This window comes from Pipistrellus kuhlii, unplaced genomic scaffold (assembly GCF_014108245.1).
Source record: "Pipistrellus kuhlii isolate mPipKuh1 unplaced genomic scaffold, mPipKuh1.p scaffold_m20_p_4, whole genome shotgun sequence".
NCBI lineage: Eukaryota > Metazoa > Chordata > Mammalia > Chiroptera > Vespertilionidae > Pipistrellus > Pipistrellus kuhlii.
Window position 1 is genome coordinate 88,907,660 of NW_023425540.1, and position 25,285 is coordinate 88,932,944.

General features: G+C 47.3%; 3 protein-coding genes across 9 annotated transcripts in view; 2 read left to right on the forward strand and 1 right to left on the reverse strand.

Annotated features, from left to right (window-relative positions):
• The window catches only part of CDIP1 (cell death inducing p53 target 1), a 35,992-nt gene extending 28,014 nt beyond the window's left edge, over positions 1-7,978 (forward strand). For 3 of the 4 annotated variants that reach the window (XM_036410274.2, XM_036410275.2, XM_045571335.1), the window contains exons 2-6: positions 3,851-3,934; positions 4,535-4,639; positions 4,759-4,914; positions 5,679-5,967; positions 6,079-7,978. In XM_036410274.2, the coding sequence (XP_036266167.1) occupies positions 4,555-4,639; positions 4,759-4,914; positions 5,679-5,967; positions 6,079-6,190 (642 nt within the window). In that variant the 5' untranslated portion in view covers positions 3,851-3,934; positions 4,535-4,554 and the 3' untranslated portion in view covers positions 6,191-7,978. Of the gene's footprint in view, positions 1-2,963; positions 3,935-4,534; positions 4,640-4,758; positions 4,915-5,678; positions 5,968-6,078 lie in introns of those variants that run through there. The other variant, XM_036410273.2, reaches the window with a different exon arrangement.
• HMOX2 (heme oxygenase 2) overlaps positions 1-25,285 on the reverse strand; it is a 34,132-nt gene that overhangs the window by 2,003 nt on the left and 6,844 nt on the right. The window contains exons 2-6 of one of the 4 annotated variants that reach the window (XR_004983001.2): positions 15,216-15,341; positions 10,920-11,037; positions 10,022-10,513; positions 8,646-9,063; positions 7,951-8,387 (exon numbers count right to left, since the gene is read on the reverse strand). Coding sequence is in view for 2 of the 4 variants with exons in the window: in XM_036410269.2 (XP_036266162.1) it covers positions 8,731-9,063; positions 10,022-10,513; positions 10,920-11,037; positions 15,216-15,301 (1,029 nt within the window). In the remaining 2 variants the exon portion in view is untranslated. Of the gene's footprint in view, positions 1-7,950; positions 9,064-10,021; positions 10,514-10,919; positions 11,038-15,215; positions 15,342-25,285 lie in introns of those variants that run through there. The other 3 variants (XM_036410270.2, XR_006739698.1, XM_036410269.2) reach the window with 3 other exon arrangements.
• LOC118703699 (ATP synthase subunit epsilon, mitochondrial-like) lies at positions 15,557-15,953 on the forward strand. The gene is made up of 2 exons (XM_036410790.2): positions 15,557-15,564; positions 15,630-15,953. Exons 1-2 carry the CDS (start codon positions 15,557-15,559, stop codon positions 15,859-15,861), a joined length of 240 nt encoding a protein of 79 aa, XP_036266683.1. The 3' UTR covers positions 15,862-15,953.

Consider the following 25,285-nt stretch of genomic DNA (forward strand, 5'->3'; position numbering starts at 1 on the left):
TCTGGAAGAAAACTACCCCCCAGGACTTGCCCCAATGTCAGACAGTCCAGTTCCTCCTGGACTGCATGTACCTGTATCCCCCGCAAGCCACTGTCCCAGTGCTGGAGCTGAGAGTGAGTAGTCCGAGTAAGTCCATGCACTGGCCATTTAAGAGGAACTTTTTGGTTTTTACAGCCCGAAGCTACAGGGCTTCTCTTTCCGGGTCTGGAGCCCTGGCCTGAAGGGTTTGGTGTGGGGCTGGGACCCCTTGCTCCTCACCGGATACCTCTGTAGCCAAGATTAAAAAACGCCACACACATGGCCCTGGCCAGTTTTGTTCAGTAGTTAGATCATCAGCCCACGGACCAAAGGGTCATGGGTTTGATTCCTGGACGAGGACATGTACCTCGGTTGCAGGTTCAATCCCCTTCCCAGTCGGGGCATGTACAGGAGGCAACCAATCAATGCCTCTCTCTCTTTCTCTTTTAAAAATATATTTTATTGTTTTTTTTACAGAGAGAAAGGGAGAGAGAGAGTTAGAAACATCAATCAGCTGCCTCATGCACACCCCCTACTGGGGATATACCCACAACCAAGGTATATGCCTTTGACTGGAATTGAACCTGGGAGCCTTGAGTCTGCAGGCCTACACTCTATCCACTGACTCTTCAATTTCAGTCTCTCTCTCTCTCTCTCTCTCTCTCTCTCTCTCTCTCTCTCTCTGTCTCTGTCTCTCTCTCTTTCTTCCCTCTCCTCCCTCTCCCTCGTTTCCCCTATTTCCCCCTCCCATCCTCACCCTTCCTTTCCTTCCTTCCTTCATCTCTCTCTAAATATCAATGGAAAAAAATATCTTCAGGTGAAGATGAAAAATAGCAACAAAAAAAAAAGCTTCGTGGGTGTCAGACCAACCTGTTCTGTGGCTCCACCCCTCCTATCAGTCTCAATGTGCTTTCTTTTTCTTTTTTCTTTTTTTTTTTTTTTTTGCTAATCCTCACCTGAGGATATTTTTTCATTGATTTTTATTTATTTATTTTTTTTAAATATATTTTATTGAGCCGAAACCGGTTTGGCTCAGTGGATAGAGCGTCGGCCTGCGGACTGAAAGGTCCCAGGTTCGATTCCGGTCAGGGGCATGTACCTTGGTTGCGGGCACATCCCCGGTAGGGGGTGTGCAAGAGGCAGCTGGTCGATGTTTCTCTCTCGTCGATGTTTCTAGCTCTCTATCTCTCTCCCTTCCTCTCTGTAAAAAAAACAATAAAATATATTTATAGGGAGAGAGATAGAGAGCTAGAAACGTCGATGAGAGAGAAACATCGACCAGCTGCCTCTTGCACACCCCCTACCGGGGATGTGCCCGCAACCAAGGTACATGCCCCTGACCGGAATCGAACCTGGGACCTTTCAGTCCGCAGGCCGACGCTCTATCCACTGAGCCAAACCGGTTTCGGCTCCCATTGATTTTTAGAGAGAGTAGAAGGGAGGGGGGAAAACAGAGAGAAAAGAAACATCAGTGTGGATCGATTAGCTGCTTCCAACACCCATTCTGACCAGGGCCAGGGATCGAGCGTACATGCCTTGACCAGAATCGAACCCAGGACCCTTCAGTCCATGGCTGGCACTCTATCCACTGAGCCAAACCAGCTAGGGCTGTTTTCTTCTTTAATTCTCTAGTTGTAGGACTTCCATTCAGCCAGATTTCAGGCTGATGGTGGTTCTGAATTTTTGCTGGTGTCATCTTAACATTACAAATTGATAGCAGTAACCAAAGTTTGCACTATCAGTTAACATCATCCTTCACTAAAGGCATAACATGTTGATACCATTTCTGGCAAGTTTAGCTCAAGGAAATAAACCAAGAAATGAAAAGAACATTGCCCAAAGGTGTTCCCTGTTGTTTTCTTTAATGAAAGTAATAAGTAGCATTCTAAATGCCTCAGGGGACGGTCAAATAAACAGTGAGGGCCCATTTTAGGGAATAGTAAAATTGATAGTCATGGGGTCTTGCAAGATGGAGGAAATATATGACATTAAAATAATTTAAAACTGTTGGTCATGATAGCCAGTATATAAAAATATAAGTGCCTGTGCATACAGACTAACAGAAACATGCAGAGAGACTGGGGCATTAGGATGATAAAATTGGGCAATTTTATTTTCTTTGTTTTTAAATGTTTTACTGACATAATCATATACTGTACAGTTTCTCCACTTAAAGTATGTATATAATTCAATGGTTTTGGTATATTCACAAAATTATACAACCATCATTTGTCAGTTTTAGAACATTCTTTCATCACCCCAAAAGGAAATTCCACACTCGCCATTCTCTCTGGCCATCCACCCCCTCCTCCAGCCCCTGGATTTGCCTGTTCTGTATGTTTTATATAAGGAATCATAAAATACGCGGTCCTTCTATTAAAAATATATTTTTTGTTGACTTCAGAGAGGAAGTAAAGAGATAGAAACATCAATGATGAGAATCATTGATCAGCAGCCTCCTGCACACCCCCTACTGGGGACTGAACCCACAGCCTGGGCACGTATGTGCCCTGACTGGGAATCGAACCATGACCTGGTTCACAGGTCAACATTCAACCACACTAGTGGCGCCACTGAGCATGTTTTCAAGGTTCATCCATGTTGTAGTGTGTGTCAATGCTTCATTCCTTTTTATGACCAAATAATAGTCTACTGTATGAGTGTATCCATTTTTCAGTTGGTGAACATGAGTTATGTATACTTTCCAGCTATTATGAATAATGTTACTATGAACATCCATGGGGAAATTTTTCTGTGGACACAGTTTTTCAATTACCTTGAGTATATACCTAGGAGTGGAATTACCGAGTCACGTGGTAACTCTTACCGTCAGTTGCCATTTTCTACGGCAGGTGCACCAGTTTTACAACACCCCCCCTCCCCCCCCCGAGCAATGTGAGAGTTCCAATTTCTCTACATAATACTTACTTTTTCATTTTAACTTGGTATGAAATGGTGCCTTATTTTGGCTTTTATTTGCATTTCCCTTTTGGCTAACAGTATTCAGCCTCTTTTTGTGTGCTTATTGGGCATTTGTTTATCTTTAGAGAAATGTCTACTCAGATCTTTTGCCCACTTTTTAATTGGGTTGTCTTATTAATGAGTTATAAGAGTTCTTTATATAGTCTAAGTGCAAATCCCTTAAGCAGACATATGGTTTGTAAAAATTTCCCTTTCTGTGGGTTCTCTTTCCAATTTTTTTAATGGTGTCCTTTGAAGCAGTTTTTAATTTTAAGAAAATTTATCTTTGTTTTTGTTGCTTGCATTTAGTCACTCTGGCCCTGACACTTAACTCATTAGAATTAATATTTAAGCCTAGTGACTCCCGAACCCCTCCCCCCTGGCAGGAATGTTTGAGACCTCCATCACTATATGGTTCTGAACTGAGCCCGGTGGCTGTAGGAGGCAGCCACATACACTAGGGGAGTTGCCATCACTGGATCTTTTGTTCAAAATCTATACAGCTGCTCAATGAACCTTGTGAAGGAAATGAGGAAAAGTGTTCCACTTAACTGACACCATCTTCCTTCCCACCCTGTTCCGCCTAACAAAGAAGGGCACAGCCGGCTCTGAGAGCTGGTGCTGGGGCGCTGGTCTGGGCCTGATGGGGAGAGATGCAGAGGACCAGCCGTGGCCCCTGGGAGAGAACAGCTGAGAGAGGGGAAGGGGGGTCTCAGGAGTGGGTAGGTACGAGGGAAGGTACTGCGCTGGGCAGCAGCGGGTGGGGGAGACCAGATGAATGAGGGAGGGAGTGTGGCTTCCAGGAGGCCAGTTGTCCAGGTCCGGCCCAGCCCTGGTGCTAAAGGAGCTGCTTGTTCTCCCCATGAAACAGCTCCCCACAGTCCTGCGTGTGCACCCAGGCCAGCACTGGAAGGAGCCTCACCTGCTTACCAGCTCTGAGCACCTAGGACTTGAGGTAAGAAGTCTCCCAGGTCCCCTCCCACAAGGACACAGTACCCTGGCACGAGGTTGGCACAGCACTCCTTGAATGTTAGGGGAGGAGAGGACCAGTGCTCAAGCTGCATTGGGGAGCCCTAGATTAGGTTCGCCATGGGGGTTGGGGGTTCACCTCACCAGCTTCTGTCCTCCTTACTGATTGGGTTCTGTCCTCCTCGCCCGGTTTCCCTCACCCTCGGCTTTCACACAGTAAGTGCAGGTGACCACTGAGATTAGTACCTTGAAATGTGGAGGATGGAGGCTCTGGGCTGGTCACCCCTGGCAATGTGGGGTATCTGCAGGATCTACAGGGAACCTGGTGGCCACTCTCCTCAAGAAAATCAGCCCCACCTATCAGCACTGCTCTGCCCAGTGTGGAGATTTGCATGGGATTAAAAGGTGGCCCGAGCCCCAAAAGCAGGGGACAACTGCAGTAGGAACCATAGGAGGCCCCATGTCCTTGGGCTCAGCGACGAGGGTGGCTCTCGGAGGACTGACACAAAGCAGCCCCTTGACACCTCAGTACGTGACTGGCAGTAGGGGAGCTGGGAGCATAGTTCACGTCTGGGTTTCCCTCCAGGTTCAGGAGAAGCCTCGAAGATGTCTAATGACCCACCTCCTCCTTATCCTGGAGGCCCCACAGCCCCCCTCCTGGAGGAGAAAAGTGGAGCCCTGCCAACCCCAGGTAGGGTTCAGAGCCCTTCCCCTTGCCCACTCCAGCTGCTGAAGTTGTGTCTGGAGCAGCCCCTCCCACTGACAGTGGGGCTAGGGCCCTCTGCATTTCTTTTCCTTCCTCCTGTCCAGGCCAAACCTCCCCTGCTGTGGTGCAGCCCCCCGCAGGCATGTCACTGCCTCCTGCAGACATTGGCCCTCCACCTTATGAGCCACCTGGTCACTCAATGCCCCAGCCTGGCTTCATCCCTCCACACGTGAATGCAGATGGAGCCTACATGCCTCCAGGTAAGTTGGGAAGATCCCAGCAGAGCACAGGTGTCTGTCCAGCCTTTGCTACAGGCAGGCTGGTGTTCTGTGAGGGTGTTTACTGCTGGTTGGAGCAGGGGGAATGATTGTGGGCATGGAGGGTAGATATGGGAAGATGTCACAGAGCAACACACTGCTGGGAAAGCACTGTGGACGAGCCAGAGGAGCCCAGGGCCTGCCAGGAGGGTTGACTCCTGGGAAGGCTCCTCAGGCAGTGGCTATGGACTCATGGGTGCTACACAGGCCACACCCTGCCAGAACTTGAGTCCATGGTGGAAGCCTGGTCTCCTGCTCACCAGGCAGCTCTTCGGAGGGTCTACTTAAGCCAGAGGACCAGAGTTCCTGCACAGGTGTCCCCAAGTGGACCAGGTGGCACTGCAGAGCAGGACCTCACACTGGTGGGGAAGAGAGCCCTGTTTGCACAGAAGGGCTGATGAGCAGCGAGGCTTTCGTTCCTGTGGTTGAGGTCCTCGAGCACAGTGCCCAGTCCCCTGTGTCAGAGGCAGGGAGCAAACGCATCGAGCTGAGGCCAAGGGGTAGATTGGGCCTTGTTCTCAGCTGTCTTATCTGGCTGGGTCAAGTATCTTCTCTGTTTTGGTCCCCATGGGACAGGGACAAGGAAAGTCTTAGGACTGCTTCCTCAACTGTGCCCTGAGTGCTGGCAGCTTTGTACTTACCTCTCATGTGACACAGTGGGGTGACAAGCCAGTGACTCGTCTGCTCTGTCTTCTCTGCCATTCCAGGTTTCTACCCTCCTCCAGGCCCCCATGCATCGATGGGCTATTACCCGCCAGGGCCCTACCCACCAGGGCCCTACTCGCCAGGGCCCTATCCTGGTCCTGGCGGACACACAGCCACAGTCCTGGTCCCTTCAGGGGCTGCCACTACAGTGACAGTGCTGCAGGGAGAGATCTTCGAGGGTGCACCTGTGCAGACAGTGTGTCCCCACTGCCAGCAGGCCATCACCACCAAGATCTCCTACGAGATTGGCCTGATGAACTTCGTGCTGGGCTTCTTTTGCTGCTTCATGGGGTAAGTGGTATGAGTGCTTGCGGGGTGGGGAGCTCCACTTGCCCATTACCCAGTGGAGTAGGCCCAGTGCCTTCAGCACATTCTTTTCAGGCCTTCCCTTCTCTGATGCAGGTGCGATCTGGGCTGCTGCTTGATCCCCTGCCTCATCAACGACTTCAAGGATGTGACGCACACGTGCCCCAGTTGCAAAGCCTACATCTACACGTACAAGCGCCTGTGCTAACGGGGTCTGGACTGGACTCCCCGCTGTCAGTCTGGACTCCTGTGCTTTGCTCCCTACACTCAGTGGCTCGTGTCCCCACTCCCGCTTGGGGGCGGAAGGTGTTCCACCAGTCCCCTGGAACTCTCGTCGTCTTTGCCTTGCCCTTCCCTGAGCATCTGACTTCCGGCAAAAATTGTTGGATTTAAGGCCAAGGGTCAGCAAGTGGCAGGGAGCTGGCACTGAGCATGTATGTTGCTGGTTTGCTTGGTGTTTGATTAGGAAGATACACTGGGAAGGGTCTCTGCTGGGGTCTCACTCCTCCATTTTTATATGAGGTGTAAGTTTGGTCCTTATTCTTCTGGGACCAAAAGCAGCAGAGCAATGGCTAGTTTTTCAGACCTGGGCCTACAGTGGGTCTTTGGGTCTGTGCCTGTAGCCAGTTTCTAATCTACTAGGCCAAGAGTGGGAATGTGAATCCAAACAGGACGGAGTCATAGGCCAGGGTTCCTGGGGTCCTAGAGGTAGCATGATTGTCGGCAGGAATGACTCCCTCTCTCAGGAACTCAACACCTTGTCCAGGAGCCACATGGAATTAAGAAAGAGTCGGCACAACTGCAATTCATGGGATAAGTGACCCGGCCCTGGCTCACCAAAAGACGTGCCTCTGGCCTCTGCCTAGCTCCCCTTCCACAATGCCTCTGTGAACGTGTCTTTTCTGGGGCCAGAAGAATCCCAGGAACCCAGCCCCTCTGTCCAAAACATGTCCTTGCTGTGTGTGGGCATGATCTTTGCCTGGAGGCTAATGTATTTCAGCTGAGACCAGAGATGGCCAATAGGCTCACTCAAAATTTAAAATGCTCTCTCTCTGTAGATCCTTTCTAATGAACTGGGCACTTCACCCAGGTTGACTCACTGTCACTGTGCTTGCTCCAGGCACTATAGCAGGAACAACTGTAGCACTGGATTGGGGACCAGGAAGGAGCAACTACAAGTGGCGGAAGTACCCTGGTGGACTAGCCCTGTCCTGGGCCTGAGGCCATGCTGTCTCTTTTCTGAATGGTTTGTCAGTAACTTGCACCTGTGGACTGCTGTACCCTGCTGCCACCCCTCTCCTGGTCTCACACTGCCTCTGCATGGCCTTCTCTCACTGTGAATTGTGACCAGTCTGTTTGTAGTTTCTCATTAAATTGGTCCGTTCACTCCTCTGACCTGGGCCTCTGCTCTCTTGCCTGGCTTCCTTCTTTTGCAAGAGGAAGAGGGTGGGGCTACAGGTAGTCTTAAGCGCATGGGGGGAGGGGCGCTGTCAAGTCTTCGGGGTCTCTCAGTGCTTATGTTATACCGACTGCCAGGGATGACACTAACATTTAAGTACCTAGTTAAATTTAAAACAAGCCAGAGTTAGTGTGGAGGAGCCCTGGCATTCCAGCTGTGACTGGCCCAGGGCAAGTGTTGACAATCTTACTATCTCTGATACTGGTTTTACCCATCTCCACATCACAGCATTCACCATGGGCTGGAGCCCTCCAACTGAAGCTCAGGGTCATCCTACTCTGGAAGCAGGTAGCTTCACTCCCTTAGGCAAGACAGAGACACTGGGCTAAGGTTTCTGAGGGCGGGGGTGATAGTCTGGGCCCCCAAGTTCTGGACAGCTCTGTCCCTACCTTCATCTGAATTGTGGGGGTAGATAGGTTGGACAGTAGTTAAAAAAAAAAAAAAAAGTTCCCCCATCATTTAACCCTTTTGTGACTAAAATGTTCAGATCCTCAATTATATAAAATAGATGCCTATTAATAAAAATATTTAAGTTCACATTTCTATTTTAGACAATCGATTATTATTCGATACAAGTACATGGTTTTTTTATGCTTATTTATAAGGTAAATGGCAGTCTTGGAGCACAGCAGGAGGAGCTGTCAGGGACCAGCGAGGATGACATCTGTGCCAGGAAGGAGGCGGCAGCTGTCAAGAGTCCACTTTATTGAGTGCTGTAGCATGACAGGTCAGGAGGAGACAGGCCTTGGCTGGACACACCCCACTCGGGGGTTTCTGCTAGAGACAGATAAGCCCAGGCAAGCCTGGCTTCTATCTCCTCACCACACGCCCAGTGAGCCCCCAAGTAGAGCAGGAGCATTCGTGGCGTCCCTTGCCTCCCACAGGGCTACAGCTCCTAGCCTTGGCCTGGCTGGCTGCTCTGCTCCCAGCAGGGAAAGGTACCCCCCTAAATGATGACAGCAGGAAGAACAAAAGGAGAAAAATCTCAGGGTGAGAGGTGTGGGTGCCCAGGAGCAGAGCTGATTCCAGAGGCCCAGGCCAGTCACTGAGCTACACGGCTGTTCCCAGTGCTACAGCCTGGACTGCTGTAAGAAGGGGGGCCTCAGCTCAGCATCTGGCCCGCAGAGGACACTAACAGGCAGAGGCTTTAGTGTCTGGCTTTTATTGGTTGCTTTCCTCAAACCCAGCATTTTTAAAAAGTCACCTGGGGTGGTGGTTTTGTCACAGGTAGAGGTGGGAGCCAGTCAGCAGTCACTCAGGAGGAGGGCGCCAATGAGGTGATGGGTGTTTCACATGTAGTACCAGGCCAAGAGACCAGCAGCCAAAGCCACACTAGCAGCCAGAATGAACGGGATGCTGGGCTTGGTCACCAGAGCTATTCCGAAGGGACAACTTCTACGCTCCAGGGCACCTGTGTGGCAGCACCAACGGGACATGGCATCAGTGGGAACACTGACACACCTGCCCGGAGGGGAGCTGGGGATACAAGGCCTACCTCTGTCTTGGTTGTCAGTGTAAAAGGGGCATTTACGCACATCTCCTTTCCCATTGTGCACGGGGAGCCCGTCCTCCACGGTCTCTCTGGCCAGCGAGGAGCCAGCCTGGTCCAGTTCATTGAATACCTGCAGGAGCAGAGGAGCACACCATCACTGGATTGCTTAACTCTACTTTCAGAGAAAAACCTCTTCTGCAGAGGGAACTGGAGCAGGTAAGGTGTGCTCAGCAGATAAGGTTTGCTCAGAGGTGCAAACCAGTAAAACAGCAGCTCCACTCGGGGACACTGACCTGGCACTTCTCCCTAGCACGAGTTCTGGGAAGTATGGTCGTACCTGTGCTGTCCAGCAGCCTATGGCTGCTGATCATAGTAGACCTCCCCTTGTCACCACAACCCACGACTGAAAGTATCCAAGGTACAGATAAGAGTAAAAACACTCTTCGAGCCATGGTACTTCCCCACTTCCAGCTGCTGGGTATTTTCAGCAAGAAGCAATAAAAAAAGGAATATGGAAGAATAAGGCCCTAGCAGGGCTGACCCATCTTGAGTAGACCCAGGAGGCCCCTGATATCAGGTTAGAGGGCTGACAGGCCTGTGGTTAGGCTGATGCTTCACTCCCCTCCAGGGCCACTTGACTGGTGCCTAGATTCTGGGGACAGAATCAGCCTCATCAGCCTCAGCTCCATCTAAAGGCTACTTGTAAACTGAGTTATGATCCTCGCTCTCCTTTGTTCTCTCCTTGAACTTACCAAGCAAGACTTTTCATAGCAATCCATGCTAAAAAGGAAGAACTCCATTCCTCAAAACCAGAACCCTGTGGTGAGAGGAAAGGAGACAATTCCCTTCTCCCCAAGTTCACTTCGTGGTGAGGCCTCACTGCTTCCAAAAACAAAACACAGAGGCTGTCTATCAAATAAAGCAGAGCTATCACTGGACTCATGCCCTCTGTGACCTATTTGGTCCCTCGATTTTCTCTCAAACTAGGTGCAGAGCATTTGTCCTAATGCACCAGTGTCCATCGGTTTGGACAGTTCTGATCAGCTCACACCATCAGAGGCCCCTTTCCGCCCGGCCCCAAGCAATACCTGCATGTTGTACTCAAAGGCCCTGTTGGCCTCCTCCACAATCTTCTCTTTGGTTTTCAGGCTCAGATCCAGGGCATTCATTCTGGCCCGGTAGAACTGTTTGAACTGTTGCGCGTTGTCCACATTCTCAAACTGGTAAAACTGGGTCCCCTCTCCCGTGCTGGGGAGTTTCAGAGCCCTCTGGGCTACCTTCTTAAGCACCTGGCCCCCCGAGAGGTCCCCCATGTAGCGAGTATAGGCATGGGCCACCAGCAGCTCCGGCTCATTCTGCCCCACATAGTGGATCCGCTCCACATACTTTCGGGTGGCCTCAGAGCACTGCACCTGCTTCTCCCAGTCCTCACCAAAGAAATACTCCATGTCCTTAATCAGCGCCTCCTTCCGGTGCAGCTCCAGGGGGAAGTACAAGGGAGCGAAGGCTGGATGGTCCTGGTTGCGGTCCATTTCCTCCTCGAGGGCTGAGTATGTGAAGTAAAGTGCAGTAGTGGCCAGCTGTTGAGGGTGATGGGGAGAGACCAAATGGGAAGGACTGTGGGCCGTGGGTGGCAGCTCTGGAGCCCACCGTCCACCATGTCTGAGTAGCTGAAAGCAAAGACTTGAGCAGCAACCCCCCTTCCTGTCCCCAAAGGCCCATTTTTATACAACAAATTATTTCACACTCTTAAAAAACTCATGTTTCTATAGGAATGTCATGGTGAATTCTTTGGACATGGATACTTTTGCTTTCTTTACATCACTACGTTATTCCACTTAAGCCATGAAAACTATAGACTGGCATCAGAGAAGTACTAGTGGAGTGTAACAAAGGCCTTGCTTCCCCCTTGGAGCAACTCCAGGGAAATCTTTCTCATGGGACGATGGCCCCCTAACCCAAACCCATCCATGACGAGGCACAAACCTTAAACAGCTCTTTCTTGATGTTGCCTTTCAAGAAGTCCTTGACAAACTGGGTGTTTTCTGCCCGGTCATGTGCTTCTTTGGTCCCTTCCTTCAGGAGCTCAGAGAGGTCAGCCATCCTGTAGAACAGCAATTTTCACACTTTTGCATTTCATGACACACACAATTACTAAAATTCTGTAGCACAACAAAAAATATATTTATCAATCTAACCCAAAAAATATGTATAATTTTGATTGATTTATAAAAATAATAATACTACTTACCTTCTCTTTTTGCATCAAAGTGACTTTAAAAAATCAGGTGCCTAGCCTTCCTATATAATAAAAGGCTAATATGCAAATCAACCAAACAGCATAATGACAGATCACCATGACTCACACTGACCACCAGGGGGCAGATGCTCAATACAGGAACTGCCCCCTGGTGGTCAGTGCTCTCCCAGGGGACCGCTGCTCAGCCAGAAGCCAGTTGAGCCCAGCAGTAGTGGCAGGAGCCTCTCCCGCCTCAACCACAGCACTAGGGATGTCTGACTGACAGCTTAGGCCTGACCGCCCCACCTCACCCAAGTGGGTGCATAAATTTCATACACTGGGCCTCTAGTGCTTGTATATAAGGATTTCTGTTAACCAATCCTTAATTTGTCACGACAAATTTCTCTCTCTCTCTCTCTCTCTCTCTCTCTCTCTCTCTCTATATATATATATATATATATATATATATATCCTATATATTTATGGTTCAAGACAAAGCAGTCACCGGATGGCTATTGTTTTGGCTGTTGTCATTTTTTTATTTGACAATCTAAGGGAAAAGAGGTCAGTGCCCCTGTCTAAATAAATATTACATGTTTTAAAAATAGATATTACACGTTTTAAAAAATTTTTAAATTCTTGCAGCACACTAGTTGAAAATCACTGTTCGAGAGACCAAGTGTATACATGTACATGTATGTGTGTGTGAATTGGCCCTTACCCAGCTCTAGCATGTCGCTTGCTAAGCTGGTAGGCAGGGGCTGCTCAGAAACTCAACTCCAGCATAGATGCAGGGTCTTCCCAGAAAGCACAGGGCAAACATATAAGTCTGCTACCAAGGACTTAGGTAACATGAGGGACGACTGTAGCCAGCCTCTCAGCAGTGTCCCTGTCTCTGAACTACCCAAATGAGTGATGCTTTGCTTCTGTGGCTACTTAATACCCAAAGAAAACACCTGTGTTCCCAGCATTTGCAGACTTCTCCAGGGAATAGCCAGCCCTGGGGAATGTCTCTCCCAGAATACACACAATTGTTAAGAGCTGACTGTGAATCTTCTAGTGCAACCTTGCTGCTGCTTCTCATCTTGGACCCACAGCCTCTTCAGGATTACATGTCGCTGAGAAGGAGACAAATGCTGGGAAAGTTGGAGCCAGGCAGGACCTGTGTGTGCTGCCTAACAAAATTACACAGGATGAAATTGTGCCGCCTGATGCCAGTTCCAGACAAGGCAGAGAATGCATGACCCTAAAGATGGTGGCACTGGCCAAGGCTTATGTGTACATACAATCTGTCTACTCGAGTGAAAAAAAGTTGGCCTCTCATGGCCCAGCCTCTGCTGGCTTTAGCAGAGTAGCAAGTGTCACCCACATTCTGACAATAATTTAATATTAACAATTATTTCAAGATATAAAAAGAACTTTGAGAGCTCGCCACACTGCTTCCCACTCACAACCTCTGCATCTCGCTCCACTCCGACGTGGCAAAAATGTCCAGCCCTACAGAGACCGAGCAGTGCATCGAGTCTCTGCTGTTTTCCAGAGGTATGCTGGAAAGGACAGTAACAGCTTCACACTCCCCAAGATGGAGTTCCTAACTTTCATAAATACGGAACTGGCTGCCTTCACAAAGAACCAGAAGGACTCTGGTGTCCTTGACTGCTTGATGAAGAAATTGGACCTTAGGGAGGCTGGGGGTAAGGGGAAGAGATCAACCAAAGGACTTGTGTACATGCATATAAGCCTCACCAGTGGTCATGGACAACAGGGGTGTGGAGGCATACGTGGGGAGGGGTTTGGGATAGGAATGGGGGAATGAGGACAATTATACGATACCATAATCAATAAAGAAATTTAAAAAAAAAAAAAGAAAAGAAACGACCTCAACTCTGATGAGCAGCTAGATTTCCAAGAATTTCTTAATCTTGTCAGCGCCTTGTTCTTAGCTTGCCAGGATACCTTTAAGCATTCCCAGAAGTTTGTTGAAGAACCCTTGGAGCTGGCCTCCAGCCCCCAGCCCCTTTCCTTCAAGCTTCCCAATCATCATTTCTCACAGACCACACACACCTTGAGCCCAGCGTACCTGCCACCCAATGCAGGCCACTCCTGCTGGTAGTAATAAAACATTTTTTAAAACACACAAAAGCCCTAACCAGTTTGGCTCAGTGGATAGAGCGTCAGCCTTCGGACTGAAAGGTCCCAGGTTCGATTCTGATCAAGGACATGTACCTTGGTTGCGGGCACATCCCCAGTAGGAGGTGTGCAAGAGGCAGCTGATTGATATTTCTCTCTCATCAATGTTTCTAACTATTGTTCCCTCTCCCTTTTCTCTCTCATCAATGTTTCTAACTATTGTTCTCTCTCCCTTCCTCTCTGTAAAAAAAAATCAATAAAATCTATTTTAAAAAAGAAAATAACTGGCTCGTTTAAACAGAAAAGGATGGAGAAGCAGGCTCTAGGTCCAGGAGCAACGTCCAGCTTTGAGAGGCACATGATCTGTGCGTGCGATCAAGGAAACAGCACTCACCACTACAGGAAGCTGACGAATCAGGAAGCTGCTCACCAGAGCGCCAGAGGATCTGTGGTGATGTGCGACAGCAAAACGGATGTCCCAAGCTATTTAGCGCTGTTCTAAATTTATGCCTTGCACAAGAGCAGAACCTAAATCATGGATTCCTCGCTCAAGGGAATCTGGGAAGTGGTTTGGCTTTCCAGCTCAGCAGCTCGGAAGGATCACCAAAAGGAGTTTTGGATTCATGGGGAGCAGCCAGACCAGGGCAGCAACCACACCGTGAGGTCAGCTTTGGATTACTTACGACCAAAGGCACTCCCTTCCTGAAACACTGCACAGAGAGCAATAAGATTGGTCTTGAAAGCACAGCATTGAGTAAAAGCCAATACCACATAATTCTAAGGTGTGAGTAAAAACATGCACAATCAACACTACATTTCTCAATGAAATGTACAGTTTCAAGGATATATATGCCAATTGGTAAAGAGAAGTAGGAGGGCAAAGAGCTTTTGAAATCAGGAATAAAAAAGAAACTACATACGGCTGGGAGTGGTATAAACAGAGCAATAGGATTGGCACAAGTGTCTACACCTGAGGTCCCAAACCAAACCATTACCTTTAATGTCAATATTACTTTGAAGAATAATTTATTATTGAATGAAGGCATAATTATAAGTAACTTAATTTGAATTATTAAATTAATGTATCTTAATACAACTTAAATATTTCATACTTAATTTACCCCACCAAAACTTAATATGTCATTAAATAAATAAATAAATAAATAAATAAAATAAAACACGCAAAAAGAACTTTGCATCCTGGCTAGTGTGCTCAGTGATTAGAGTGTCAGCCTGCGTAATGAGGGATCTCAGATTCGATTCCTGGTCAAGGCTTACAAGACCTGGTCAAGACCATGTAGTTGGGTTGCAGGTTTGATCCCCAACCCCAGTCAGGGTGCATGTGGGAGGCAACCAATCAATGTGTCTCTCTCTCACTTTATGTTCTTCTCTCTTCCTCCCCACCCTCTTCCTTCCACTCTCTAAAAAAAAATCAATGGAAAAATATCCTCAGGTGAGGATTACAAAAAAAAGAGAGAGAGAGGGAGAGAACTTTGTTAATGATGAGAGGATAATAATGGAGAACAGGTCCTAGTAACTTGAGGCTCAGAGGAACTGGTCCTACCCCTGGGAGTTGTTCCCACATTAAGGGTCTGTGGGAGATACTGGAAAGATGCCAGCTTTGCCTCTAATACTCTTCTCTCTCCAGATGACAAAATACTAAGGGTTTTAGAAGAAAAAGGACCAGCATCACCATCAAATTCTGTTACTCAACACCCCTAGAAGTGCCTGTCCCATCTCCTCCAGGACACACAGGGAGAGTGCTGAGCAGCCCAGGGTGCTGTCTGCTGTCCCGGCCAGGCATTTCAAGGGTCACAGCAGCAGGGCTCCTGACTATACCTGGTGCCTGCAGCACACACCGCCACATATGCTAGGCATGCAGGCCTTGGCTCAGCCGGTGTCCCCATCCTCACCTGCTGGGACGTTCCCTTTCCGGGGCCTTGGAGCTCTGTTTCTCTGGCTCTTCTACCCCCTTCGAGATCTCCGGTACCATTAACATGGTTGCGAGTGTGGTTCTTGCTGCCCTTCCTCCTCCGGCCCTGTGGAGACAAAAAGAGCAAGCGCAGGTGATGTGGAGCCCAGGGCAGTCATTTCCCCAAATAACCTGCTGGCTCTGCTCTCCTCAGAGCCACCTCACCAGAGTCACCCACACTTCTCAGGGGTGTTTTCCTTCTAAACAAAGCTCTGCCGTCACTGGGACTATATTGAATATGGACAGAATTTTATTATGGACGGCAGATTAGGCAACAGCACTATGTTGATGTGGACTTGTGGGTTTTTTATTTTATTTTGTACTGTGATTATGTAAGAGACTGTCCTTGTTTTAGGAAGTACATACTGAGGTATTCAAAAGTAAAGGGTTCGGTCAGACTCTCTCCCCCCCCCACCTCCCATCGCGGCATCACGGTGGCCTACTGGCGACAGGCTGGACTCAGCTACATCCGCTACTCCCAGATCTGTGCAAAAGCAGTGAGGGATGCACTGAAAACTGAATTCAAAGCAGGCGCCGAGAAGTCTTCTGGCAGCAGTGTCAAAATTGTGAAAGTGAAGAAGGAATAATGTACCCTCCCTAAAGCTTGAAGTGCTACATTTTCAAGGTGAAGATGTGTGGGCACAGGTTATGCAGATTGAAAAGAATCTCACTTCATGGGGAAAATAACACCTGTCCTATGGATGGATTGATAATGCCAACAAAGTGAAACATGCTTCCCTCAAAAAAAAAAAAAAAAAAAAAAAGTAAAGGGATAGGTCACCTGCAACTTATTGTCCAATGGTTCAGAAAAACATGTGTGTGTGTGTGTGTGTGTGTGTGTGTGTGTGTACATACATATACATACAGGGAGAGAGGGAGACATCCAAGGGAAGCAAGTGAGGCAAAATGCTATGGGAACTGGTTAAAAGGAACACGAGAATTCTTTGTGCTGTTCTGACAACCTTATTGTATGTTTAAAATTATATCAAAATTAAGTTACCTAAAACATAAAATAAATAATCATAGATAAATCTTAAAAGAAAAAAATGCAACAGCTCTGCTTTGGCAGGAAGCACATTAGTAGGCAGGCCGTCCTTCCTGTTAACGGCGTGGCCTCATGCAGAGGGCAGTGGGCAGGGCACTTGACAGCTGAACCAGGCAGTTTGGAGCAGCTCCACTTTAAACCAGAGAAGCTCAAAAGGTACCCGACAACCTACATCAGCTACACTGAGTCACCAAGCAAGCGGATTGTCCCCAGTCTCCTCCAAACCTGCTGGGCTAAAGGCTAGTCAGTATTTACTGCCAGGTCTGGGCCTCCGTTGTCAGCCAGGGAAACATGGTCCTACACCAGTGGTTGGCAAACCGCGGCTCGTGAGCCACATGCGGCTCTTGGGCCCCTTGAGTATTCTAACGCCACTTCTTCAAAACAGACTCGCCCAGGCCAAAAACCGACTTCTGCGCATGGGCCACAAAGTTTCAATCGCACTGTACATGCGCTCCCGCACGTGGTACTTTGTGGAAGAGCCACACTCAAGGGACCAAAGAGACGCATGTGGCTCAAGAGCTGTGGTTTGCCGACCACTGCCCTACACCATGACAAGCTCATCCTCCACCCTGGAGGCCTCTGCTCTTCCACTGCAAAGGGGCAGCCCCCTCTGGGGACTTGCCAGATGAACAGCAGCAAAGATGCCCAGAGCTACCAACACTGAGGCCAAATCAAGCCAAGGAAAGAACCATTTTTCTATTTACTGAGCATTTTCTATCTACTCCACCCAGAAACAGGTGTCTGGGGGGGGGGGGGGGGGGGGGAAGAAGTGTAAGAAATGGTCCTTTTTAAAGGTTATAAAGAAAATAGCCCTGGCTAATAGTGTTCAGTGGTTGGACCATCCGCCCACGCATGGAAGGGTCTCAGTTTTCCATTCCGGGTCAAGGGCACATATTCAATCTCCAGCCCTGGTAGGGCACGTTCAAGAGGCAGTCGATGGGTGTGCCTCTCTCACATTAATCTTTCTTTCTACCCTTCCCTCCCCCTTCACTCTAAGAATGGAGAAAATATCCTCAGGTGAGAATTAACGAGAAAGAGGGTGGGGGGAGAAAGGGAAGGGGGAAGAGGGAGAGAGAAATAAAAACCTCTTATCCTACAGAGATAACCATCGTTGGTACACATCCTTTCTGAGTTTTCTCTAGGCATATAGTTACGTCTTTGTTACTTTTGGGGATATTACAGTGGTTTGCTCAGCATGACTTTTCTGAACCTTCTCTTTCCTTTAGATTTAGCATTTATACAATGGGATTAATGACAAGAATTAAATGAGAACAAGGAAAATAAGGTTTTAGCATAGCACTCAGTAAATATTAAATAGGATTATTTGTACTTATATTTTGATTGCACTTACTGATGTTCTCCAAGAATGCTTAGAAAATAAATATCAAAAGGTGAAAATATCCTTGATTTGGCTCTACATAGAGCATTGGCCTGCCGACTAAAGGGTCCTGGATTCGATTCCAGTCAAGGGCACATCCCTTAGTTACAGGTTCCTCCCTGGCCCAGCCCTAGTCAAGGCATGTGCAGGAGGCAACCAATTGATATGTTTCTCTCACATCGATGCTCTGTCTCCCTTTTTCTTCCACTTTCTCTTTAAAAAAATCAATGGAAAAATATCCTCAGGTGAGGAGTTAAAAAAATGAAAAGTAAAGTAAGCCCTCCCTACCCCCCTGGCCCCCGCCATTGATCACCCCACTGGCCAGTGGCCTGGGCCTCCCTGCTGTGCAAGGTGATCATGGGACAATGGCCTGGAGCCAGTGGGTGTCATAGCGTGGTCCTGGATGGTTGTCCGGATGGCCGTTGGGTCAATTTGCACATTATGCTTTTATTATATAGGATGGCCTGACGTTTCTAAACTTTGGTGCTGCCACTCCACAGGAAATCTTATACACAAGCTTCACCACTTGCATTTTAATCACTGGGTGAATGCAATCCCACAGTTCATTGAACTGATGACTATTAACTTCTTGATAAAGAGCAAGTTCTGACAAGGAGTCCTGGAAATGTGGGGACTTTGGGGACAGAGCTCTTACATCAGATTTACTAAACATACATTTGCACATCTGGGCAACAAGTGACCGGAAAGCAAAACAAATGCTAACTAGTCGAAGGGCACTGACCTCTTAGTAATCTCAAAAACTGACATTGCTCAGGAAGTCCAGGACTTCTTTGGCAGGCTTTTCTTACAGTGTGTGTGTGTGGGGGGGGGGGGGGGGGGGGGCAGTGCGCTCTCCAGCATGCTCAAATATAACTGAGCATTCAAAGTATAATAGATACCAAGACAAAACCTGAAACATGGAAGAGCTCAGAGAAGGGGCCAGAATTTTACTGTTGCTGGTGCTAAACGTGAGTCCTGGTAAAGAGCACTTCCTGAATACAAGACTCTGCCCATTCCCTGAGTGCCACCCACCTTACATGAAAGGACTAGGCCTTAGAGCTAAGAAGATAAAGACACTTTAGTCCTATGAGAAGTGTCTGGGGAGTTTGGGCTGAAGCCTTGGCTGAATTCTGAAATGGTCAGAATAGGATTTATAAGAACAAAGCCTGGCACTACACATCCCACAAGGCTGGCTATAACAGAGAAAATGCAGATAAGACTATGGGTCACTCTGAGGTACAAACAAGCAAAGATTATTCCAACTTTGGAACAATCTAAAAGCATGTGTCCTCTGAACTAAGTAGAGTCAGTCAAATTTCCTTTCAGGTACAATTGTCATCTCTGGTTTCAGTTTCTTTCACAAAAGATGAGTACAAATAGCATTTGGGGATGGAGGGAGAAAGTGGGTGATTAAGATGTTTCTGCTAAATTTCCATTTTGGAAAACCTTCTAGGCTATCAGCTCCCAGGTGATTTCCTCTTTACAAGACATAAAGAGGCTTAACAGAACCTTAGCAAAATAACTACAGAGGCAAAAGGCCCTCAAGTTCACCCAGGAAAGGGTGATGCAGAGAATGAGAACCAGACTAAAGTATAACAGACTGGGGCACACCAGGCTGTCACTTTTGACCAAGGATTCATTGATTATGAAGAAACTAAGATCAAGAGAATTAAGTAATATGGCCAAGGTCATTCAGAGAGTTAACAAGTTAAGTTGGGACCAAATCCTAGTCCTTCTGAATGCAAGATGATGCCTCCCGTGTCCCCAGCTAACATTCATGAGGATGAAAATGATGTCACCAGACTACTAGCAACATAGAAAGCAAGGCTACATACACTACACTGCGTTTACATGTGCAGTGGACAGATTTTCTAAACCACTGAGTGTCATTTGCTTTTTTAGTATGAGAAGTGAACTCGATTCTATTTCTGAAAAGTAAATGCTTAGCCTCCGATTTGAAAATTCAAAAGCTGCTGCTGCTTGTCCCTACAGCACTCACCTTAGCTCACTCAGATTATACAACAAGCAGAGATTATTCCCTGAGGAGCCTTGCTTTAGAGGACTAGCAGGGCTGGAGATGGTTGGTCCCAAAGGGGACAGGAGGATGGCACCCACCACCACTTGGTGACTGAATGGAAGCAACCAGACCTGCTAGACCTTGGTGGATAATGAAGCCAGAAGCTTGGGGGGCATCCCTACACTAAGGGAGGTCACAATTGGGTTTACACATCTCTATAGCACCCATTGCCATAGTAACTACAGAGAAACAGAAGATCTGGTTCCAAGAATATTAAGTCATATCCTCCATGTGTAAGGTGACCAGATGTCCCAATTTTTAACAACTTGTCCCGCGTCCCTTGGCGTTTTTAAAAAGTTCTGATTTTTTTTAAAGATTCTTTCCAAAAATCGGGACTTTTTAAAGACTCCGCAGGACAAATTGTTCAAAATCGGGACTGTCCCACTAAAAGTGGGATGTCTGGTCACCTTATCCATGTGTTGAGTATTTAATATCTCTTCAGGCCTGGCCAGTGTGGCTCAGTGGTTGAGCAAAGACCTATGAACCAGGAGGTCATGGTTCAATTCCTGGTCAGGACACATGCCTGGGTTGTCAGCTCAATGTCCAGTGTGGGATGTTCAGGAGGCAGCCAATCAACAATTCTCTCATCATTTATGTTTCTATCTCTCTCCCCCTCTCCCTTCTTTTATAAATAAAAATATATATTTCAAAAAGTAAAAATTCTAAATAATAAAAGGCTAATAGGGAAACTGACCAAATGGTGGAACAACGGGTCACTATGACACACACTGACTACCAGAGGGCAGACGCTCGATGCAGGAGCTGGGGCAGTGCCGCTCAGCTAGAAGCCAGGCTCACGGATGCAAGCGCAGCAGCGGTGGTAAAAGTCTCTCCAGTCCCAGACTGTGAGAGGGCGCAGGCCAGGCTGAGGGACTGCCCCCTCGCCTGTGCACGACTGTTGCTTGGGAAGCTGTGTCCTGGGAAGTTCACACTGGTCAGAAAGTAAAACGTATGGCTATGGAAGTTTTATAGGTAGACCAGGCAGAGTCACACATGATGATCTGCTATTTCTTCCCTTCAATTTTTGAAGGCTTCACTGAAGAGCTAGAGTATCTGGAAAAACAGTTTAAGGGCATTTTGGTAAATAATCACTATGACACTGTTATTTTTTTGCTTTTTAAAGTGTAGTTTTGAGGAGTGTTACAAATACTTAAATTGCCTCTTAAAAAAAAAAAATTAGCTTCTTACTGTGAGAAAGTAATAGCTGCTGCCAAAGACACAGCCTGTGCAGGCTGGGTCAGCCTCTTGCAGCTACCAGTTTCTTGTTCCCTCTGCACAACCTGCACCCTCCACCCCCTGGGCCACCAGAATCTAGGCAGCCATTGTGGCAAAGCCTGGGAATAATGCCTCACTTTGTGGACCAGTGGAAACATGTTAAGATGCCTGTGGGTCCAAAGTGAGAGATAGGAGCCACCTTGTTAGATTGACCAACGCGTTGGCCTATGGAGTTGCTAATCTTACGAGAAGTTTGTGTTGAACTTTTGTACGGAGGCATGCTCCCTGCAGAGGACTCATTTTGTGTTGTTGTCCAACAGTATTATCCTGTATCAACCAGTCTGAAACTTGTTTTTCTAGCTCAACATTTTGCTTAAAGATCTTCCTAGGTCAATAAATACAGACCTACTCTGTCTCAGTTTAACTGCTATTTAAGTCATCCAGGGAAGGTTAAGCAAACAAACGCTTGCCAGCACTCCTCCATCCCATGCTTGCAGAGGCCACCTGATACTTCCAGATGTCTGCTACTGAAAAACCTTTATTCCCCAGTTGGCTTTAGAGAAGGAATTCACAGTGAGAGTTCTCTTCTTGCTTGTAAGTTCTCTGGAAAGGGTTAACCCAAAGAAGGCAATAGCTGTACAATCTCCTAACAAGCCCACATCCTATCTCTAAGCACATTTTGGAAGAAAACCATCAAGGCATTAGGTTATCATTATCTCAAGGGGAAAAAGCAAAATGCTAGTGATCACAATTTACTGAAAAGAAAAGAAAAACACACAGCAGTCTGACATTGTAAAATTGAATAATGTCCTAAGGCAGTCCCCACAAACTACATAAATTAAAAATACATGAAGTGGGTGCTTATAATTCCCAAGAGGTCCAGAGAACTGGTCAAACATCATTGTCTCCATATATAATTATCAAGAAGAAATTCATGTAGCCCAGACCATCTACTAATACTGTCAACTAAGGACATGATTAGGCAGTAATGAATAACTTTAGGGGGAAGGGAACAGTTGAACAGCTTATAGGCCAAGAAAGGCAGAGAATCACATGCTCCAGAGCTCTGAGAGGTATGCTCAACCAAACCCTGCACAGAAGGACAACACATAAAGAGCAGTGAGTGGAGATCCATGGTTAAAGTGGCAAGGGAGAGCCAGGGACTCAGGAGCTTAGCTCCCCCAGCACCCCAAGAAACTCTGAGCTCAGCCTAGTTCAATGGCTATGGTCTATGGCTGTGGTTGGCAAACTGCGGCTCAGGAGCCACATGCGGCTCTTTGGCCCCTTGAGTGTGGCTCTTCCACAAAATACCACGGCTTGGGCGAGTCTATTTTGAAGAAGTGGCGTTAGAAGAAATTTAAGTTTAAAAACTGTGGCTCTCAAAAGAAATTTCAATTATTCTACCATTGATATTTGGCTCTGTTGACTAATGAGTTTGCCGACCACTTGTCTAGGGCAGCAGTAGCAAACCGGTGGTCCGCAGACCACTGGTGGTCTGTGAGGTCCAAAAGGTTGGTGACTGCTGTTCCAGGAGAATTAGGACACTAGCTTGGAAACTGCTTCCATTTCCTATGCATGTGCTAAGTGTCTACAGCTCTAGGACAGTCTCTTATACTTCTATGTCCAAAGAAGCAGAGGGAAGCTGGTCCTGGAATTAGCCCCTGTTCCCAGACTTGCCCAGGTTTTTCTAGCTGCTGGGCCAGGGTTTCATATACCCTTTCATACCTTGTTTCCAATACTCCAGCAGCTCCTTTTATGTATATACTAGAGGCCCAGTGCACAAAATTTGTGCACAGGGGAGGGGGGCTCCTCAGCCCAGCCTGCACCCTCTCCAATCTGGGACCCCTTGGGGAATGTCCTGCGGGATCGAGCCTAAACCAGCAGTCAAACATCCCTCTCACAATCTGGGACTGCTGCCTCCTAACTGCTCACCTGCCTGCCTGCCTGATTGCCCCTAACCGCTCTATCTGCTAGCCTGATTGATGCCTATCTGCTCCCCTGCTGGCCCAATTGCCTCCAACTGCCCTCCCCTGCAACCTGGTTGCCCCCAACTGCCCTCCCCTGCCGGCCATCTTGTGGCGGTCATCTTGTGACATGAGGGCGGCCATCTTGTAATGACATGAGGGCATCGTGCGAGTGCACAAGGACCACCAAGGCTTTTATTAGTATAGATATTTATGTTTGCTGAAACCGGTTTGGCTCAGTGGATAGAGCGTCGGTCTGTGGACTGAAAGGTGCCAGGTTTGATTCTGGTCAAGGGAATGTATGTTAGTTGTGGGCACATCCCCGGTGTGGGGTATGCAGGAGGCAGCTGGTCGATGTTTCTCTCTCATCAACATTTCTATCTCTTTATCCCTCTCCCTTCCTCTTTGTGGAAAATCAATAAAATAAAATAAATAAAACAATAAAAAAAGATGTGCTTTGCAAGGTTCACTTAAAAAAAATAGTTTAAAAAAAATAAAGATATTTATGTTTGTTGTTGATTTCAGAGGAAGGGGAGGAGGAAAGAGAAACATCAATGATGAGAGAGAATCATTGACTAGCTGCCTCCTGTACAACCCCCATCACACTAGTCAGTGTTTAGTTGCCCTGTTCCTGGGAACCAGATTAGAACACTATGTGTATGTGGGAACATGCTGTCTTTTGCATGAGCACTCATGCATTTCCCATGACAGTTGATGTTCAGTTGATGACAGAAAGGCTGTTTGTTTACAAAGTAATCCTAGTGTTTCTGTCTCTCATCTTCCACCCAAATACCTCCTCAGCTGAAAATACGAATTCAGAGAAGTGTATTTCTGACGATGAAAGGGTATTTGCCAGAATAGAAGAATCATTAGTCTTTTTTGAGAATCATATGAAGGCTTCAGACTCTCTCTCCAGGACAATCACATATTAGAAAAAAATGTTGCCTATGCCATTCCAAAGCAACCACAGGCCCCTACAATTCTCCTGTGGACCCAGAATTCAGGTTAAGAACCCCTATTCTAAAATGAGAGACATTCTCTTTATGGATAAAACCTCTGAGACCTTGCTAAAAAGAGGTATCCCCTTTCTTTGGCCTCCTCCCTTCTTTTATCTTTCTATTCTTTTACCTAATCCCAGTGGGTTCAGTTCAAGTTCTCCTGTCTTTTCTATTTCTCAGCTCTTCACTTTCCTGACCTCCCCGAATACTGAGCATCAGAACGACAATCATAAACCTTACAAAGTGATTTTACTGTTTTGTGTCCCCAGTATGACTGCCAACTGCTAGTGAACAAGGACTATGCTGGGTTTGTTGTTTTTGCACGCCCCCTTAGTGCCAATACTCTGCACACCATAGAGGCAATACACGCTTGCCAAATGGGCAGAAATCACTGTTTCTTTGTCCCTCTATCTTTAGGTATTTGCACTTGAAAATTAACTTCTTTGAAATCTGAACACATGCCCTGGAAAAGCCAAATGAAAAGGGGGGAAAAAAAGCATAACTTGTAGCAGCTAGTCAAACACACACTCTTATTTTTTTTTATTTTTTTTAATATATTTTATTGATTTTTCACAGAGAGAAAGAGTGATAGAGAGTTAGATACATCGATGAGAGAGAATCATCGATCAGCTGCCTGGTGCACACCCTCCACTGGGGATGTGCCCGCAACCAAGGTACATGCCCTTGCCCGGAATCGAACCCAGGACCTTTCAGTCCGCAGGCCGACGCTCTCTCCACTGAGCCAAACCGGTCCTGGCACACACACCCTTTTTTAAAAACATGTATTTTACTGAATTTTTTACAGAAAGGAAGGGAGAGAGAGAGAAACATTGATGAGAGAGAAACATCAATCAGCTGCCTCCTGCACACTCCCCACTGGGGATGTGCCCGCAACCAAGGTACATGCCCTTGACCAGAAACGAACCTGGGACCCTTCAGTCCACAGGTCAATGCTCTACCCACTGAGCCAAACCAGTTAGGGACCCCTTTTTTATTTAATCCTCACCTCAGCAAATACGTTTTTATTGATTTTTTTTAAAGAAAGAAACATCGATATGTTGTCTCCACAGGCACCCCAATTGGGGATCAAACCCACAACCTAGGTATGTGCCCTGACCAGGAATCGAACCCACAGCATTTTAGTGTATGAGATGATGCTCTAACCCACATGTGTCAAACACATGGCCCTCGGGCCAAATCCATCCCGCCAGGCCTTGCAATGTGGCCCGCACCGCGCTGTCATCACTGCACTCAGCTGCGTTTCCATCACAATGACAGTTTATGACTGTTCAGTAAACCATTCGGCCCGCGATTTAGGCTGGATTTTAGATTTT